The 19,676-nt window shown below is 38.8% G+C and overlaps 2 protein-coding genes across 2 annotated transcripts in view; one reads left to right on the top strand and one right to left on the bottom strand.

The window, feature by feature from the left end:
- Window positions 1–19,087: 19,087 nt before the first annotated feature.
- LOC138056280 (uncharacterized) overlaps window positions 19,088–19,676 on the bottom strand; it is a 20,409-nt gene continuing 19,820 nt past the window's right edge. The window contains exon 5 of the mRNA XM_068902068.1: window positions 19,088–19,627. Coding sequence (XP_068758169.1) covers window positions 19,431–19,627 — 197 coding nt within the window. The 3' untranslated portion in view covers window positions 19,088–19,430. The remainder of the gene's footprint in view (window positions 19,628–19,676) is intronic.
- The window catches only part of LOC138058107 (KIN17-like protein), a 2,762-nt gene continuing 2,729 nt past the window's right edge, over window positions 19,644–19,676 (top strand). Inside the window, exon 1 of the mRNA XM_068903995.1 lies at window positions 19,644–19,676. This exon is cut by the window's right edge and continues 882 nt beyond it. The gene's annotated coding sequence lies outside the window, so the exon portion shown is untranslated.

Below are 19,676 nucleotides of genomic sequence, written 5' to 3'. Positions count from 1 at the left end.
TACTTTCAGCACTCGAAGATAAAATTCGTATCCCCGCGCGGCCATGTAATATCCTCTATTTACTATTCACTTGCACTGCAACTGATGAAGGTCACAGACCGAAACGCCTTTTTATTAGTTTTTTTTATCAGTTTAAGAATTTTTACTGTATATATTTTCCTTCGCTCGAAGTTGTCCGTCCTCGTTCTCTATAACAACTCACATAAATGTCTAGGGGAACAGATTGATGAGAAGCTTACTTGGAACAGCGATATTGACATGACTTGTAGGAATGCTAGTGCTGGAATTGGAGCGATGAGACGTATTAGCCCTATTAGTCCATTTATTCCTTCGAATGATATAGGGGCCTAGTACAACCATGTTTTGATTATTGTTTCCCTTTATGGGACAAATGCGGAAAGTTATTAAAGGATAAGCTTCAGAGATTTCAATCTCGTGCTGCTAGAGTTCTTAAATTCATTCGTGTGTCTGCGTGCCTTGTGCTACAAATGAATCTGGGCAACTCGGTGACAACAACGAATACTCCCATCAAAGTATCTACCAATATAAATACAAGGTCTTTCGAGACAAAGAAGAGTCTGGAATCAAGCATTATCGAGGCTGTAAACGTGAGTGTTGCCTTTTGAAGATCAGTGGTTTATTCAGTAACAGAAAGCGTCAAAAAAATTTAAATCACACCAGTCTACCAAACTGAATACTTTCCAGTTTCTGTTCCTTCCTCATTCGGACCGTCGCTATAAATTGGTTACAATATCATGATTGAGCCCGGAATCGATTATTGCGTTAATATTCACTGTTTTCTGAAGATAATTACATCTAAAGAAATAGAAACTTCAAAATAACAGGAAGCCTATTTTTCCTTGTTTAGAAACAATTACAATCTCAACGCTCTCCCTTGTTCTTGATTTCCAATATTTGTCATTGAGAGAGGTCGCATTACGCTCAGTCTAGATACAGTTGACGTCAAATGCAGCTTCGTTCAATTTAAGTCGAGTTCCGTGTCCAGCTGTGGATTAGTTTACGTACTGACATCCATCAAATGCTTCAACTACACCGGAAGTTTTATGCACGATGCTGCGGTGGCCTGGGTCGGGAAGGTCAAATTCACATCGCTTGACGTGTGTGCACTAAGGGCAAGAAGAAACGACCGCCTAATACCTGATTGCGGGCCCACATTCGTTGACTACATGGCTTTCCAAGAAGCTTCAATAAAGGTAGTGGCTGGCCTAACAACTACGAATGGTGGAACGGAAGCAAGTGCAAGAGCGTTTCATTCTCGGTTAGTTGCAGAAAAGAATTACGACATCCTGCTTTCTCCCTACAGACATTATCTCAATTAAAATTAAAAAAAAAAAAAATACTTCTACGCCTATCCTTTATTCTTCACTTTTTTTTTTTTAATTCTTGTTTCAGAAAGCTTTGCTTCTACGCCCTTTACGTAGTGGTAACGGCCGAACACGCGCGACCTGACAGAAAACACGATGCAGCCTCGGTGTGGGTGGAAGACATTCAATTAAACAAATGTAAGGTGTGTTTACGCTAGATGAAGAACTTTTATGGACAATACAAGAAAATCAGTGTGGTAAGTAATGCTGTCTTTTATCCTGCTGGCATAAATTAGGTCGAAAACTAAAACACGAAACTCAGCAAGTCAACATCAGTAAAACTACGGAAAATATACGGTCGTTCCTAAATGTAGCCTCTCAAAGCAGCTCCAGTTCTTAAGTTTATCCCACAATTAGGTTTGTCTCACGGTATAATCACCAATCCATACTTGACTCGGTCCCTTTTCACCCTGTATTTACTGCTCTCGTATAAACACAAATTCATTTTGGGATGATCCCGGCGCCTTTTCTTTATCTTGCAGAACTGGTTTGGGTATAAAGATCTGCTAAAAAATCCTCATTTCCAAAAACACAAACTCGCATTCTTCAGTAACTATAAGCCCCGTCTTCAAGATCACAACGCTTTTTGCCAGAGCTTCTAAGAACTGGCCGGCAATACCCGTCAATTTGCAGAATGCAACAATTTGAACATTTGCATAATAATCCCTCGCATTCTTCTGGAGGAATATGTGTCATGCTCGAAATGTGTTAATTCTAAGGCGTTGTAGAGTTAATCTTTCCAAATGCCTGGCCTGCCCGGTCAGTTCTATCAAATGGAAAGCGCCCTAAAATTAGTCCCTCAGCCATCAGCAGTGGATATCAACTCTCCTCGTTAGTCAAACCAGACACTTATTTCTCACAAATTTTTTTTACTAACATATACCAACGTCATGACAACTTAAAAACCCGACCCGTGAAAGCAGATTTGACCTTATTAGCTCTTCAACATGTGCATTACAGTCATTAAAACTAGGCAGCGCAACACTTTCAATTGCTCTGTCTGCATGAAAGAACTAAACAACCTCGTCGCTGGTCATGACCTGGATGGCTATGATCCTGTTGACGTATCGATGTTCTTAATTGGTGAGTAAATGTTATTCCTGTGTTCAGTACCGATATTTCTAAAACGCATTCAAAATATCTGCCTACGTGATCAGTGTACACGTTTACAAGGAATTAATTACTGGGTTGCCGTATGGCAAGCCCAGTCGGAAAATGGGTAGATTTCCGTTTTTTTTTTTTTTAGTATTTTTTTCCGTTTCGGTACAAGTCTTGCCTGTCACTCCCCTGGTAAGTGGTGTCTTTATCCATAGAGCCTTCTGAGCGTATTTTCTTAGGATCGAGAGGGTAGTGGAACTGCGTAGATTTCTCTGGTGGACACAGTAGAATCATTAACCTGCAATGGCGTCGAAAGTCGTGTAACGCGAATGGCGTTTTAGTGGATCCTTAAACAAAATATACCCTTATGGAGCTCAATAATGGAAAGTCAGTTGGATAAACTAAGCAGGCGGTGAAAACCAACACCTGGAATCTCAAAAGCGACGAGTAATGGACTTCGACAACAATCTGTCGCCCGTCGAGCAGAAATCAAAGTGAGCTGCATTTCTAAAATAATATTTACCAAGTGTGCTGTTATGTAGAACACTGAAACCAAATGGAAAATTCTCTGGTAACTTACGGGTTCAACAAAGGCAGAGAACGAATCGAACACCTTAAGTGGATCTGTGATCAAATAGGAAGGGGTTTTTGCCTCTAATAGCAAATATGTTGCTTGTTTCAAAAAATTGTTCGCTGGAAAAGGTGGCCTTTATGAATTCATCATGTTTTATGATATGTGTGCTGGATAGTTTTTATGGCAATAGTAAAGCATTTTCTTGTTATTCAAGGAAAATGTTCTTCAGGAAAGGGTTTGAACCTTAAGTACATGGTAATTTGACACGATTGAGTTTCTTGTCTTCACGCACGCAATGAAATAGGAAGAGGTTTTCGCCTCTAAGAGCAAATATGTTGTTTGTTTTAAAAAATTGTTCGCTGGAAAAGGTGGCCTTTGTGAATTCATCTTGTTTTATAATATGCGAGCTTAAATGGATAGTTTTAATTTATGCCAAAAGTAAAGCATTTTCGTGTCAAAATGAGGTTAGCGTTTTTCTGTTGTGCTAACTTAATTAAATATAACTATACATTCTGCCTCGTGAGTTTGTTATTCTCGTTAACCAACAATGGAAAGTCATTGCAACGCGAATGGCGTTTTAGTGCATCTTATGTTGTTTGTTTCAATAAAATGTTTCGGTGGAAAAGGATTCTGTGATATTTTCTGCCTTTGTGAATTATAATATCATGTTGTGTAATGAATTTTCGAGCTTCAGGTTGAAACGTGATACGGGAGGATATTTTTAGTATTGCTCTGTAAGCAGGAAAGGGTTCATGAAAATAAACAGGTCTGTTGGAAGCGTGCTTGAGTTTCAACAAAATGAGCCCCAAAATCGGCAAAAAATTGTGACGCCGGTGAATAATAAAGTAGCTGCTATTTCCAAAATGATGGAATTACCTGGTGATAAATAACCTTGTCTTGGAGAGTACCTTTTGACTTTGCAGAAACAATGGTGGGCGATTGTGATCTTTGTTTTGACTTCGCTCATTTATTGTCAAACTTTATAACACTTGACAGAAAAAGAAACTTACAAAAACCCGGTATCTTGCCATCATTTTACACAGATACTTCACTGTTTGGCGAGTAAACGTGCCGCGGTAACTTCATCACGGCGCCCGCTGAATTCCGGCGATGACACTTTCGATTTTGCGATTTATTTGTGCAGCCAAAACGTACAATAACAAAATTGATCACTGCAAAAATCCCCCCAAATGTTTGTCGCTGATCGTAACTTTTTATATTCTATATTCACGGTTCAAAATAAATGTTGTTTTAATGTCGTAAGTATGCTATTCTCGAGCGGTAGTCCTGGAAACTTCCTTCTGCTCTTTCTAAAAACTGTGTATCAATATTTATTTACTTTTGCATCAATATTTGTTTTTGCATAAAGCAAGCTAACAAAATCTGTACCTTGCTGAGTTCGCATTTGTTAGCTTTAATAGTATTTTCGGTCCGATGCTTCTGTTTATGAGAGGTATATTGTTGTGGTCTCTCATCCAAACACTAACCCCGCGGAACAGGGCCTAACTTCAGTGAACTTCGGTATTACAAAGCTGTCAGATGCTCAGAGGGCACGCTTAAACTTGTGGTGAAAAGACGTTTATCAACATGTCAGCCCAAAAGCCAATGTTTCTCACTTCCCATTTATTTTCTTCAATCTTTCTGGGTTCAGTACTTTGCTAGTAACCACATGTCCTCTCAGACTATTTACCCAAGACTTCTACCATGGCACTACAATGATAGACAATACCAAAACAATATCGTGCACTTTTAGAGCTACATATTACGCAAGGACAGATCTGTTTCGTCGTACGAACGTGTGAGGACCTGTGAGCCAAAGAGCCTCGTCTGGTATGACTTCTTAATGACCCTCCAACTTGAAAAAAATTGTCTGGGCCGGTGCACGTACCACAGGCAACCCAGTGTACCCTCACGGAGGGTCTAGTTTTATTTTTTCCGTGTCATGAAAAGTCGTGCCTCTCACTCTCCTGCTAAGTGGTGTCTTTGTGCATAGAGTCTTCTGTACGTGTTGTGTTAGGTTTTAGGGGGCTGGGGTAATGCGTAGATTTCTCTGGTGCACACGGGAGAATGTTTCATTAACCTGCAATGGCGTCGAAAGTCATTGCAACTCGAATGGCGTTTTAGTGCATTTTTAAACAAAATTTACCCTCATGAACAAGACAGGCGATGATGATCTGGAATCTTAAAAGCGACGAGTAAGGGACTTCGACAACAATCTTTCTCGCCCTTCGCGCCAAAATCAAACTGAGCTGTATTTCCAATATTTTATCACGAGTGTAGTGTTATGTACAACACTAAAACCAAATGAAAATTATCCGGTAACTTATGGGTTCAACGAAGTCAGGTAAAAAATAATAATAATTGGGAGTGTAACAGCAAAGAATTATTTGAAAGAAAGCATGTTGTCTATTTTGTGCCTCATGATTGAGGGAAACGGTTCTTCAGGGAAGGGTTTGAACCTGGAATTTATTTTGTTGCGTACATGGTAATTTGACACGATTGAGTTTCTTGTCTTCACGCACGCAATGAAATAGGAAGAGGTTTTTGCCTCTAAGAGCAAATGCGTTGCTTGTTTCAATAAATTTCTCGCTGGAAAAGGATTCTGTGGTATTTTCTGCCTTTGTGAATTATAATATCATGTTGTGTATTGAATTTTCGAGCTTAAGGTTGAAATATGATGCGGGAGGATTTGTTTAGTATTGCTCTAGGAAGGGTTCACGAAAATAAACAGGTCTGTTGGAAGCGTGCTTGAGTTTCAACAAAATGTGCCCCAAAATCAGCAAAAAATTGTGACGCTATTTCCAAAATGATAGAATTACTTGGTGATAAATAATCTCGTCTTGGAGAGTAAATTTTCGACTTTGCAGAAACAAGGGTCAAACTCAAGAGTTGAGCGATTGTGATCTTTGTTTTGAATTTGCTCATTTATTGTCAAATTATATAACACTTGACAGACAAAGAAACTTACGAAAACCCGGTATCTTGCCATCATTTGACACAGATACTTCACTGTTTGACGAGTAAACATGCCGCGGTAATTTAATCACGGCGCCCGCTGAATTCCGGCGATGTCACTTTCGATTTTGCGATTTATTTGTGCAGCTAAACGTAAAATAACAAAATTGAACGTAGCAAAAATCTCCCAAAATTTTTGACGCTGATTGTAGCTTTTTATATTCTATATTCACGGTTCAAGATTAATGTTGTTTTCATGTCGTAAATATTTTATTCTCGATCGACCGTCCTGGAAACTTCCTTCTGCTCTTTCTAAAAACTGTGTATCAATATTTATCTACTTTTGCATCAATATTTGTTTTGCATAAAGCAAGGTAACAAAATCTGTGCCTTGCTGAGTTCGCATTTGTTAGCGTTAATAGTAAAATCGGTCCAATGCTTCTGTTTTACAAAGTGGTATATTTTCTAGGTCACCCATCCAGATACTAACCCAACCGGACAGAGGTAACCGCAGTAAACTTTAGTACTAGATTAGAGGGCACGCTTAAACTTGTGGTCAAAAGAAGTTGTGAGGGACCTTGAAAATGATCAACATGTCATGCCCAGAAGCCAATGTTTCTCGATTCCCCTTTATTTTCTTCAATTTTTCTGGGTTCAGTACTTTGCTAGTAACCACATGTCGTCTCAGAGGGCTTTTTAGCTAAGGGCGCTTTCCATTTGACAGAACTGACCGGCTCGACCGGGCATTTGGAAGGAATAACTCTACAATGCCTTCAATATAGCAAGCTTGGAGGATGATATATACTTCTCCGGAACAATGCGAGGAGTTTTCGTGCAAGTGTTCCTTCAAATTGTTGCATTTTCTTTGCAAACTGACGGGTCTGGCCTGCCAGTTCTAACAAAAGCAAAGCCCCCTAAGACTTCTACCATGGCATCAAGTTTCGGTGATCTCTGCTGCAAATTGACCGAGATAGGTCTAATTACTATACTCAACCTCGCCCCCAGGGCGCTTTCCCCTGGCTTTGGGGACGAGGTTGTACTACACTTGATGTTTCATTGGGTTGAGTCAATGACGTTTTCAGTCCCCTCATTTGCAAACTTTACACGTGTTTCAAACTTAAATATCTCCGGAGCCGATGCAGATATTTGCAAACTGTAGACAGCGTTAATAATCTTTCTTGGTATTCTTATCAAGGGATAAAAATTTGATCACAGTAGCACTAAAAACTAAAGGACGTCAAAATGGGACAGGATATAACAAAATAATTAAAGGTGTGAACGTGTGAGCCAAAGGGCCTCTGCTGGCGCGACATGTGGGTGACCCTCAAATGGTCTTAATGACCCCCCACTTAGAAAAAAGTAACTGAAACCCTGCGGTTAAATTGTGTAACACGTACCACAGGTAACCCAGTGTACGCTTTTATGGTGCGTCCTTTTCTCTCTAAATTTTCAACGCCCAGCCAAACATTTAATTTCCACGCACCAACACGGTTTTCAATTCATCCGCTCTCAGCTAATTAAAAATAGTTTCTCTTCAAATGGCTTAACGTTCTCCAATAAAAAAGCTAGAAAGTCGGACCATTTACACATTTTCGTAAAAACGCAGTTCGTTGTACTTAGCACTGTTTCCATCAAGAAATGAAAAACCCCTTTCCACGTAAGCGATGGAATTACAGTTCCTCACCAAAGGTAATCGACGCCGCTAAATTGGGACCAATTCATCTAAAATATGGTTTAAACTTGATTGAAAAGCAAACTCTAGTTCAAACCATGTTCTCCTTAATCATAAATTTAGTATCGAATAAAAATATCTTTCCTGTCCTTATGACGCTTTAGCTCATACATTTGATTGCTTACATCTAATCAACCTAACTTGATAAATACATGAAACATTCGCCATACTATTGAAAGTCAAGTCAAGCTCAACCATTACAACCCACAATTTGTCAGTTGCTATCGTCGCCAGATATATTCGCTTTGTCCAACCAAACAGAAAAAGTGTAACTGTTTCAAGGATGGAAATCAATGGTAAGTAACCAGTTTTTTGGATATTAAGTAGAACCAGAAACCTATAAGGGTTGAAACGTGTAACGGACCCTTGTGTGCTGGTAAACAAGCTTCTGAATATTCAATTTGCTAAGTACCATATTTGGAACAAGAAGAGCTAGGGGTTTTCAAATATGGTACTTCGCACTGAAACATCCAACCAATCAGTTCGCACTGAATATTCGGAAGCTGTGAACGCGCGTTACACGTTTCAACCCTTATGGGTTTCTGGTAGAACTTTTGAAATCACTTCATTTAAAATCAGAACTCGCTGCTCCACTAAGCGTTTCCTACAATCTATTTCTGACCTCATTAAAGTAAAATGATTACGCCATTCATACTTGATATCATAAAAGCACAAAGCACAAAAAGCATGCATAATATTTACTATTAACGCAACCGGAAATGGTATTCTCTGACTTCAAGATCACGTGATGTAACAAGGGCCAAATAGAATGCGAAACCATAGTTAATCTAGGGACTGGTTATGAAATCCTGGGAATTTCAAAAGCAGGAACAATACAGTCGCAATTAGATGTTGAACCAGCCGTGACCCTGCACAATCTTTTGTTTTTGGTTCGCAAGTTAATTTCCTGCCGAAAAAAGCGTGTTTTAGTCGGGTTTTGTGCCGGATCAAGGCCAAAAAAGCGAACAAAAACATGAAACATTGAAACTTGTCGAGTTTCATAACCAGCCTATATCTATTAACTATGGCGAAACTAATTAAAAGACAATAAATTTTGCATTGACAAATTTTCTGATTGTACCTCATTACAAATATTGTCTTTACCTGATGCAGGTGTTTCCTTTAACACACAATTGCTCAGAAAGCAAGCCATATTTTATCATCACTCAGCATTAACTCTTGTCGAATCCCCTAGGTTACTAAATAACTCGAGAATGGAAGTCTGAACCAAATACTACTGTGAAAAAAAATGTTCTTCTGTAAACAGACAAAGCCTTGAACTCAATAAACATAAAAATCTATCTGCCAATATGTTCTTTATAGTAGAAATCATTCCTCATTTAATCTTGTTGTCACTTTATGCGTTCAAGAAGTCAACCTGAATTTTCACAATACTCGGTGAACGCAAAGAAACAAGGCCTCTTGAAACCTGGAGCTTTCTCTCCAAGTTAACTGTCCTTTTGCATAACGGATGAACTCTCGCCTTCGTTAACATTATCAAGTTTTTGTCGTGATCTCGGGATCACCGCGCCATGTATATACCATATACTGGCAGAAACAGTTCTACCCCGTAGCGTTGCTTTTTAACTTTACACATAAAACGGCACTCCGTCGCCCACGAAAACACCTTAACATAAGTAAAAGAAGTAATAGAGCTCAGCAACGACCAAAAAGAACAAAAATGGATCCCATTTCTCAAATGATCTTCTGAATGAAAATTCAGCCGGAACGAGTAAAACCTAAAGCAGTAGGGGCCCGGAATTAGTTCCCTCGTGATTATCTTTCGATTAGAAGTCATCCGACATCCACACTTGCAATTAGTGAAGTTCATTCATTTTACATTAATTTATGTTGTTGTACTTCTCGGTGGCGACCTTCTATTTAATGTCTTCAGCCCCTACAATACATGAACTTTCGATGACTACTACTACTCTTTTATATTCACTCAGTTGAAAAAGTCGACAATCTACTACCTCACGATTCTGTATATAAGACCACTACCCCGAGCAATCTTCACTTTTTCTTGTCACCCATTTTCAATTAGAGCACCGTGATTTCCGAATCCAGTTCCATATGCATGTCTCCTTAGGATCGCTCTCGCAGTGTCCTCTGTTCAAGCGCGTCTACACCTTACGGCATTGTTGTGAGAAAAATATTCAACATTGTGCAACAATGCTGGATGTAATATTTTATAAACGAGTGTTTCATCAAGGTTTCCAAACACGACAAAACTAAACTGTTTTCCAGTGTTTGGAAATCCTGATGAAACTCGAAGCTCGAGTTTATGAAATGGCTTCTCAAAAGAGCCTAATTTATTAACAATGGACACAAACTTGAAAACAGGAAGACTACGTAAATAGTCAATTTTTGTTTTCTTTTGCTTGATTATCGCATGTGCATAGTTGTTAGTCAGTGTTATGAAAAGTGCTGTCACACTTTGCCTTGGCGTCCTCATTTGCAATTTTTGAGAAATGGAAGAAGCAGCTACGGAAAGGTCTTCCCGGTTTCGACCGCCGAAAAGTTAAATTATGGAATGTTCTTGAATTGCAATGTAAATGTTAATGTTACCTGCAAAGAATGATTACTGTAATCTTGGAAGTGAAACATTTGTTCAAGTACTGCATTCATTTGGATTTCTAAACAGAAGTGTTCAGATCTGTTCTTTAGCTGGTATCAAGGGGCATCCATGTAACCCAAATGAGTCCACACTTGGCCATTTCCGAGTTAATGTCTGCCTCCTCCTCAAAGCGAGTCTAAGTGCAAAGTTTTTTGCGATGGTAGTTAGTTCTACTTTACATATGTATGAAAACTAATTTTCATATGAAAAACTTTGCACTTAGACTCGCTTTGAAGAGGAGGCAGACATTAACTCGAAAATGGCCTATTGGTTAATTACCTCATGCATTAATAATAATAATAATAATAATAATAATAATAATAATAATAATAATAATAATAATAATAATAATAATAATAATAATAACATTAAGAAAAGTTTAAAAAAAACACTTGGGAAGCACTCTGCGAGCTGTATCTTGCAAAACTGTAGACTTCTTCAGGAAATGTTACAATAATACATTAAAACGCCTGTTTTTAAACCATATCTGATGGTAAAAATGACGGCTACGGGAACTAATTTTATTTGCATAGTTAATATTAATTCCTTGAGAGCTTGATAAATACAGTTACGATCACGAACACCCTACTACGTACAAAATCCTTTTAACTAATAGAAGCGGCATGAATGCGCAAAAGTTTGTTTACTACGGCTTTCATTCTCGCATCTCTCAATGCTTTCCGGCTTCGCGAATGTGTTTGAACTTTGTCAACACGAAGGAGGCGTGACTGTGATTGGACGACTGAGTCAATGCAGTCATGCCAGTAGACCCAGGGAAATAAAGAAACTTTGCGGTTGACAAACTACGGTCCGCCACCCCGGTAAGGGTGAGTTTGTTATCAACGGTCGAAGCCGTGGCCACTTTTGTGCTAAAGCACCGCCTTTGAACGCTGTTTTGTTGCAATGTTCACCGCCTGACGTTGCTCGCAGGACTGCTTATGCGTTGATAGTGGGTTGAAATGAAAGTTTAATCTTTGTCAATTGATTGTGATGTGAAATTGTGACCGTGGGAATATTTTATCCAGGAATATTTCACTCAAATTAAGGCACCTGAGAATTTAGTCTCCAGCCTTGGGATTTTATTATAACCGTTGACAACCAAGAAATTGTGAAATGGCTCAAATCTCATCGGATCTGGAAAATAACCACACAGGAATGAAGCTATCCCTGATGGCAATAAGGCTAGGCTTTTTAATTGAGATTGCTTTCATATAATTATCTTCTTGCCATAACTCTTTTGATTACATTCTTAATACGTGCATGATTGCAATCTAAGGTGTTCTTAAGGAGGCTCGAAATAGTTTCTCCTTTTTTCAAGCAAATAAACATATTCTTCCTTAGGTACAGTTAGGGTAATCATATCACGACGAAACTTGCCGAGGGTATTAAGTACCGATCATAGATTTCCCACATCACATTTTGCTCCAAAATAACGTTAATATGGCAACAGTATAAGGCATCTTAGAGCCTTAAAATCAAGATATATTGTTTTTTTTTTTAAACGGGTCGGTGAAATCTTCCCATTCAGCGTTACCAGATAATGTTAGAAATAAACTCTAAAATATTTAAAATTCAACAAAATGGGCAAGTCAGTTTTTCAGAAAAATCAGTTTTTTTGAAATGTCTGTTTTTTTTTTCACCCAGAGAATTTTTTTTAATTTGAAAGACAAAAGTTTTAAATTGATGTAAGCCCACGAAAACGAGTAAAGTAGCAAAATCAGGAAAAATGAGGGTTTACAAGATCAGCATTTACGCATGCTTTACCCGCCCATTCGGTTGCACGCGCGAGTGGAGCTGCAGGCCAACACAAACGGATTTAAGTGACCATTAAACCGTTTGTGTACAATTATTTCCGTACTTTTCGTGATTAGCCGTTGTCTATTTATATTCCATTATATATGAATTTGAGGAAAGGTGAGCGAAATTAGAGGTATTTGTTTATTTCTGGTAACCCATTTTAACCCAGATGTCTCGTAAAACGAATCATGTACGCGCGCGCGCTCAGCTCGAAATAGAGTCAAGAGACTGATACGTGAGGCGGAAATCTGTTAATGGAGAGAGCAATTTGCAGAAACTGAGAACAGTAAAAATTTTTGGCGAATTGTGCGGAAAGTTCAGGGAAAAAACGCGAGAAAGCCAATACCTCCAGTGCAAGATAGCGATGGGAATATCTTAATGAATGACTACAACAAGGCTCAGGAAATGAATAATTATTTTGCAAATATTGGAACAAAGCTTGCTGAAAAGTTTCATCATGATTCTGGTGCATCACTTAACCAGCCATTAGCATCTGTTAACCTTGGAACTGCTGTTCTGGATCAGGTAGCCGTCTCCGAAGAACAAATTAAGCTGAAATTAACTCACATCAAACAGAAAACAGGTGGTCCTGACAAAATAACGTCGCGCGATATGGCCGCGGCTGCTGAGTCACTTTTTGAAGTTCTCTTTAGCATCTTTAAAAATAGTATTCAATGTGGAATTTTCCCCAGTATCTGGAAGACTTGAGAGGTCGTCCCGGTACACAAGAAAGGGATTAAATCAGACTGTGCCAACTACCGACCGTTGACAATGCTCAATTTGAACAGCAAAATTTTGGAGGACATTGTCTGTGATTCCTTAGATTCTCACCTTGGAACTAATGATATTATACACCCAAATCAGTTGGGGTTCAAAAAAGGTGTCTCCACTGAATCACTGCTTTTGTACTTAACTGAAACATGGAAAAAGGCAATTGATGATGGCTATAAAGTTGGTGTTCTTTTTGTCGACTTTAAGAAGGCATTTGACACAGTCGATCATGTCATCCTTAAATCCAAATTGTCAGACTTAGGAGTCTCTGGTGTTACTCACGAGTGGATTGCAAGCTACCTTCATGAAAGATCCCAATGTGTCAATGTCAACGGCGCAAGATCAAAGCTACGACAAATCGCCATCGGTGTTCCCCAAAAGATATGCTCCTTGCTTTGGAGCAAGGGTGGCACAGTCGGTTAGTGCGCGGCCTTGGTGCATAAGGTCCTGAGTTCGATTCCCGGATCTCACATCCTTGTTTCGACTTCTTTCCTTTCAGCGTAGCCTAAGTAGCTTTAAATACCCTTAAAACGGAGCACTGATGGAAAGAGGGGGGAAAATGAAAGCACCGTCGGCTTCCTGGGAGAATACTCTCTAGAGAGTAAAGGAACTTCCGAACTTCCTTCTCTACTGGGACCCAGACTCTTTGCAATATATGTCAACGATCTACCAAATTCCTCCAAAATCGGATGTATCCATATGTTTGCAGATGACACTACTATCTACTATATTGGGAAAGAGGTCGAAGAAACTATTGATACGTTAAACTACATTTTAAACGGCTTCAGAGTATGGTGCTTTAAGAATCGTCTGACTGTTCACACTGGAAAGACAGAGGCTATGCTGATTTCCAGCCATGCTTTTGTTGGTCCATTAAAACCTCTTATGTTCGGAAATTCTTACATTCACTTCACCAATAAATCCACTTGCTTAGGGGTTGAAATCGACTATAAACTGAACTGGAAACCCCAAGTTAAAGCACTGCATACTAAGTTTGGAGGAAAGCTAAAATTCCTGAAAAAGTTTAAAGCCTTTCCCTCAAGTGTCTTGGAAGAAATATATTTCAAAGGGATTGTACCAAGCATCACTTACTGCATCGCTATTTGCTCACCATCTGCGTTTTATACTTTGGAACATTTGCACCTGAAAGCAGCCAAACTAGTCCACAAACTACCTACCGAAACTCCTGACACTGACGTTCTTGAACTTGTAACATGGAAACCACTAGTCTATATTTACAAGCGTAGGCTCGCTTCTATAATGTACCAGGTCTATCATAATAGTTTACCTGATCAATTCACAGCCCTATTCGAAACACGCAACACTCAGGGGCACCCAACGACCAATTTGTTGGAAAATGTATTATTATACCCCAGTTAATGAAAATAAATGTTATTAAGGCATTTTCAGGTGTTTTTCAGTGTTGCTGGGAAAACATTATCTGTTCCTTTTTCCCAGCAAGACACACAAGAAATTTCCCAGCCAGCTAGATAAAATTGTTTGGTTTCCCAGCCAGCTGATCAAATTTTTTTCCCAGCCAGGAATTCCGGGCGCTTTCAAATCCCTCGATCCAAAACGACCGCACAAAAGCTACAAAACCAGGACAAAACAGGTCTTTTCCACAAGCGCAATCACTCTGACCAGCCGTCGTATGTTTGTGACCACTCTCTAGGAGAGGGAAGGGTTTTTTTTTTTTTGTTGTTGTTTTTTTAGTCGTCCTCAGTCTTCAGAGTTTCTACACCCAGCTCGGGTTGAAATGCTTGAAAAAGTCAGTAATTCCTAGGCAAGACCTCTATCAATAACAAAATTTCCCAGCCAGCTCATCGAAACACCTGTATCTTTGCCAGCCAGCAAGATTCCTCTGGGGGACAGATAATGTGAGGAACAGATTCGCTGGGTGCCCCTGAACACTAATACTAATTATAATTTAAGGTGTATTAATCACTTCTTGCATGTACGGTATAATAGCAACATTGGCAGAAACAGTGTAAGGTATAGAGGGCCCATTGTTTGGAATTTAATTCCTGAAGCCATCAAGGACGCTTCCTCCTATCAACTTTTTAAACAAAAACTTAGACAGGCCTCAAAGACACTGGACCAAATTCAATTCGAAAAAGAGGCCTGTCTGATAACATCAAAATAATCAGATTATTTATATTTTTAGCTTTTAAATTTTAGAAGTTTTTATTATTTTCATTTAAGGATTTGTAAATATAGATTTTAATTAAGTTGTTGGCAGGTCCACACCAGCCTTCATGATCAGGTTGCCGCAAACTGACCTGCCTTAACAAATAGTATATGTATGTATGTATGTATGTATGTATGTATGTATGTATGTATGTATGTATGTAGGTAACGCGACTGTGATATGTCACGCATTACTTCGAGCATTAGTGAAGTTGAGGTTTTAAAACCTTTGCAAAAACCGTGGACGGTAAGCCTTGCACAGCGTTCGACCAGAGAAGATAGTGATCAGTCAAAATTGATTAAAAAATATTTATGAAAGTCAAGTAGAATACTGCACGACTGATATTCGCGTTGTTTTATCAGTCGTGCACTAGTCTACTGACTTTCATACTATTTTTCAAGTATTAGTTAAAATAACATGGGGAAACAAAAACGCCGTGGAAAAATTCCAGGCCGGCAAAAGAATGGTACATTTATTTCCGAATCATCATGAAACGTTAAGGAGAAGTGAAGGGGATGATGGAAAAGTTCTGGAAAAGGTAGCTGATAGAGTAGTGGCTGAAAGTTTGGAAAACTCGAGGACGAACCGTTGCGTAAATTTAATGGGGCTGTTTTTTTTTTTGTTTTTTTTAATGTTTTTATTACCCTACGAACTTAAGTTAAAAATGAATGTTTTTTCTTTTCCTTTACTTTCGTGAAAACGTAGCAGTATTAATGTCCTCGTCCCCTTGAATAGTGCGCACCTACGTGGAAACAACCAGCTATTAAATTTCACAAAAACCACACTCCAGAAGATGAGCATGACGGCAATGGAGAGATATCGTACAAAACAATAACCAAATGAAGATGACGCCTGCTTAAAACTTCGTTGCTATGCTCGAGAAAGTTTTTTCTTTTTCTCTGTAAAAAGACTCTCATCCCTTCAACGATCGATCCTCTCTTGGGTTCCAGTCCTTCCTTCCTTTACGCAAAAACGTGACAAACGAAAATTAGCAAGAGCTTTCCAAAATCACATCAATTTTACTCTTTTAAATCATCGGTGACCCCTATTTTTTTTTAATCATGAATCACTTACTTTACTTACAATCTACAAAATATGATGAAATGAGAAAATTCCCACCGTAAGAAGTTGTTTTTTAACATTTTCTTTACTCGTGCAATCGAATTCTGGTAGTGGTTGCAACGGATAGAGCTTACGAAAACGCTCGTCGAGGAGGAACTCTACTGTTTAAGACATCCCTAGCGGCATGCAATTATCTAAAAATCCCACTCCTAAAAACGTATGCACGGAAACCTTCACTCTAACAGTTAACTTTTTTTTTTTCATTTTCGATGGATGAGCAGATAAGGCTACATCTCATTATTATGACCGATTTCTCGAAATTAAGGCATTTTTTCCACTGCCACTTTCTCCGAAACAAAGTCGGTGAACCCCCAGTTTTTTTTTCCTTTTTAAAGTAAGTACTTTATGACCTAACTCTAGGCGAGAAATAAAGAAAATCTCACCCTAGGAAGATTTTGGCGCGAACGTCTTTAAGGAGGCCCGAAAGCTTTTTTAGCTGCGCGCGCGCGCTTAACCTACACACGCCATAACTAAGGAACACGCGTCGGCTGAATGAATCAAATTTCTACAAAAAATAGCCCACGCAACACACCAGAAGTGATTTCGAAATTTTGCTCAGTGACCTATCTTGATTTTTTGCATGCACTTATCATTCACGATGGCACTTCAAATAAAAAAGGTTCAGGGGAAGTTATCAAGTACAATTTTCTGTAAAGTATGAAAACGCCTTTTTCGATGTATCTTAAATTTCACTGGATAACTTTTTGTCATACTCTCTAAGAAGTTAAAGAATTTAGGGAGATTTTCAACGAAGAAATAAAAACGGTAAATCACCGACTTAGTTTTTCAGGTAATTTTCAAAATTAAAATTTAGAGTGCCTTTTTGCGGACCTGGCGTGTTGCCATGGTAACGGATATGACGTCACAAGTGCCCTTAAAAGATTACCCAACAACAGATTTGCAAAGATATTTATAGTTTGCCCACACTATGAAATATCCTTCTTTGGCATCTTTCATCGTTTCACAAACACTATAGCAACGAAAAACCCTTTCGAGCCTCCTTTAAGACGACAGCCCGCTATGACCTAAATTTCTTATTAGCTTCTGTCGCTGTATCTGATTTCGCGAAAAAGTGGCAGAAAAATCTAAATGGATACTTCCTTACATGTAGCCGCTTCCAGAACTTATCCCTAGTCTCAGAGAAAGACAGGTAGGAAGAACTGTTTCTGGCAAACTATCATCTTATGAGCAGAATTCTCAGTTAAGAACTGCGTTCGTACGTTTCGTACCATTTACAATCAGTATACTACAAGACCTCTCATTCGCTTTGATTAGTACTCTGAAATCGTTTGTACCGATTTGTTTAGGATACTTCTCCCACATTGTAGGACACGAACATAAAAAAGTTCCCATAGTTCAAAGTTATCAATTTGAGGTGACGTTTTCGTCGTTGATCTTAGAGTAGGGACCTTAAGATCTACGACTCAAATAGAACGGCTCTATCGCAATTTTTCCGTTTCGTTCACGTGGCACAATGTAAACAAACTATACTAAAAATAAGTTGAAGCGACTGGCTTTAGAGAAAAACTGAATAGAGAATCAAAGATTCACTTTTGCAAGCTCACGTTGTCGTTAAACCTCAATTTATTACGATTTCACGTCATTGTCATGTACCGCAAAAGTAGGTGCTAAATTACTAAGTTGTGCGGGCGATGCACAAATATTTTTCCTTTCTTACGGCCTTGTCGTAGCCGTGGACGTTTCTTTAAAGTCCCTCGTCCTTGTAACTGGCAGGATGGAAATTGATTTTAGGTTTCATTATTTTATCGCGCTGGTTTGCTTATAGAGTGTTTTCACGTGGCATCACGGCGGCCATGTTGTTGTCCCTAAACAAAAGAACGACGGCCATGTTGGTGTCCTCAACTCAGCTAATCCTCCGGGATGAAGGGGTAGTTTCTAAAGAAACTGTGGTGCTGCGTCGGTGGGGAAGTAGTATACAAAAATTTGGTTTTATCAACTCCGTTGATAAAACCAAATTTTTTTAATCCTCCGGGAATTGAGCTTCATTATCATGCAAACCTTTTCTTTCGTTTCCATGGAAAAACAAGATTACTGATCATGTGAGTGAATACACGCTATTGGGGCTAAAGAAACTCGTTAATTTCCCTTGAATTTCATTTAACTGGTGCAGTCAATTTCCGACCACATCACCTAACACTACTACTGCCCACTTCTTTATAATTTCGTTCTTGTTTAAGTGCCAATGTGATTTTTTTTTCTTCAGATTTTGAAAGTGTGTTTACTTAACACCTGACTGGCAAAATTTGAGCTTTGATTTTTATCCAAAGGCCGTTTACTTTTTGAATTTCACGGTCAGCCATTACTCACGTTCAAAATTGATCGATTGGACCTCGAGGAAAAGTCAAAGGCTCACTAGCTTAAAATTTCAGCGTGTGAATGCAGCTTATTATATATACAAAACGCGAGTTTAAAGTGAACCTAACCCCAAAATATTTTTTTCGCCAAAATGAATCTTTGCACCTGTTCGAAACGCATTGCGGCCATCTTTTCATTTTTCTAACAAATCCAGTCATTTTATAGGCTTCGAACTTTGCGAAAAGCCAAGCATCTTTTGTTCAAGACCGAGTCAGAAGGAGAGTGGGTATATTCCTGATTTGACGTCACAATCTACTTTGCACGCATTTTTACAAAGAGTTAATGCAATGTAAATCAGTTTGTGACGTCAAATCAGGAATAGACCCACTCCCCTTCTGACTCGGTCGTTAACAAAAGATGCTTGGATTTTCGCAACTTTCGAAGCCTATAAAATGGCAGGATTTGTTAGAAAAAGCAAAAAATGGCCGCAATGCGTTTGGAACAGATGCAAAGAATCATTTTAGCGAAAAAAGATTTTGGGGTTAGGTGCACTTTAAAGTCTGAAAGCCCAGAATTCTTAAACTAGTGAGCCTTTGACGTCATTTTCTCCTCGATCCAGTTCTCTCAAGATCTTTAAGTTTGTAATGGCGCACCATTAAATAGGGAAATTCCAGTTAAAATAGGCAGGTGTCTTTTTGAAATCAAGCCTTAAAAGTTTGGCCGCTTAGGGTTTAGTTAACATAGTTTTGAAATCCAAAGACAAATAATTGAGTTTTTGGTCACAGGGGTCACTATAAAGAAATATGATAGAAAACTGAACTGTACCATTACTATTGTTATATCGTATCTCATGGCAAATATATTAGGTCTGGCTTTTACAGAGAAATCTCTTCGCAATCTTGAACGTCAGGACTCCGTGTTTTTCCGGACCGAGTGACCACGATCTTGTCCTTTGTCCTCGCTGTATTGTTAGCTGCAGTCGAGGAGCACCGATTCCTTAACATGGCTATTTTGCCTCTATATAGCTCAAGGGACCTTCCACTGGCACCAAATGACAAGAAGATGAACAGACCTGTGAAACATGCATAAATAAAACTACTAAACGCAGTGGACGAACAAAA

This window comes from Montipora capricornis, chromosome 7 (assembly GCF_036669925.1).
Source record: "Montipora capricornis isolate CH-2021 chromosome 7, ASM3666992v2, whole genome shotgun sequence".
Classification (NCBI taxonomy): domain Eukaryota; kingdom Metazoa; phylum Cnidaria; class Anthozoa; order Scleractinia; family Acroporidae; genus Montipora; species Montipora capricornis.
The sequence above is the reverse complement of the archived record's forward strand: the minus strand, read 5'-3'. Positions and strand labels throughout refer to the sequence as shown.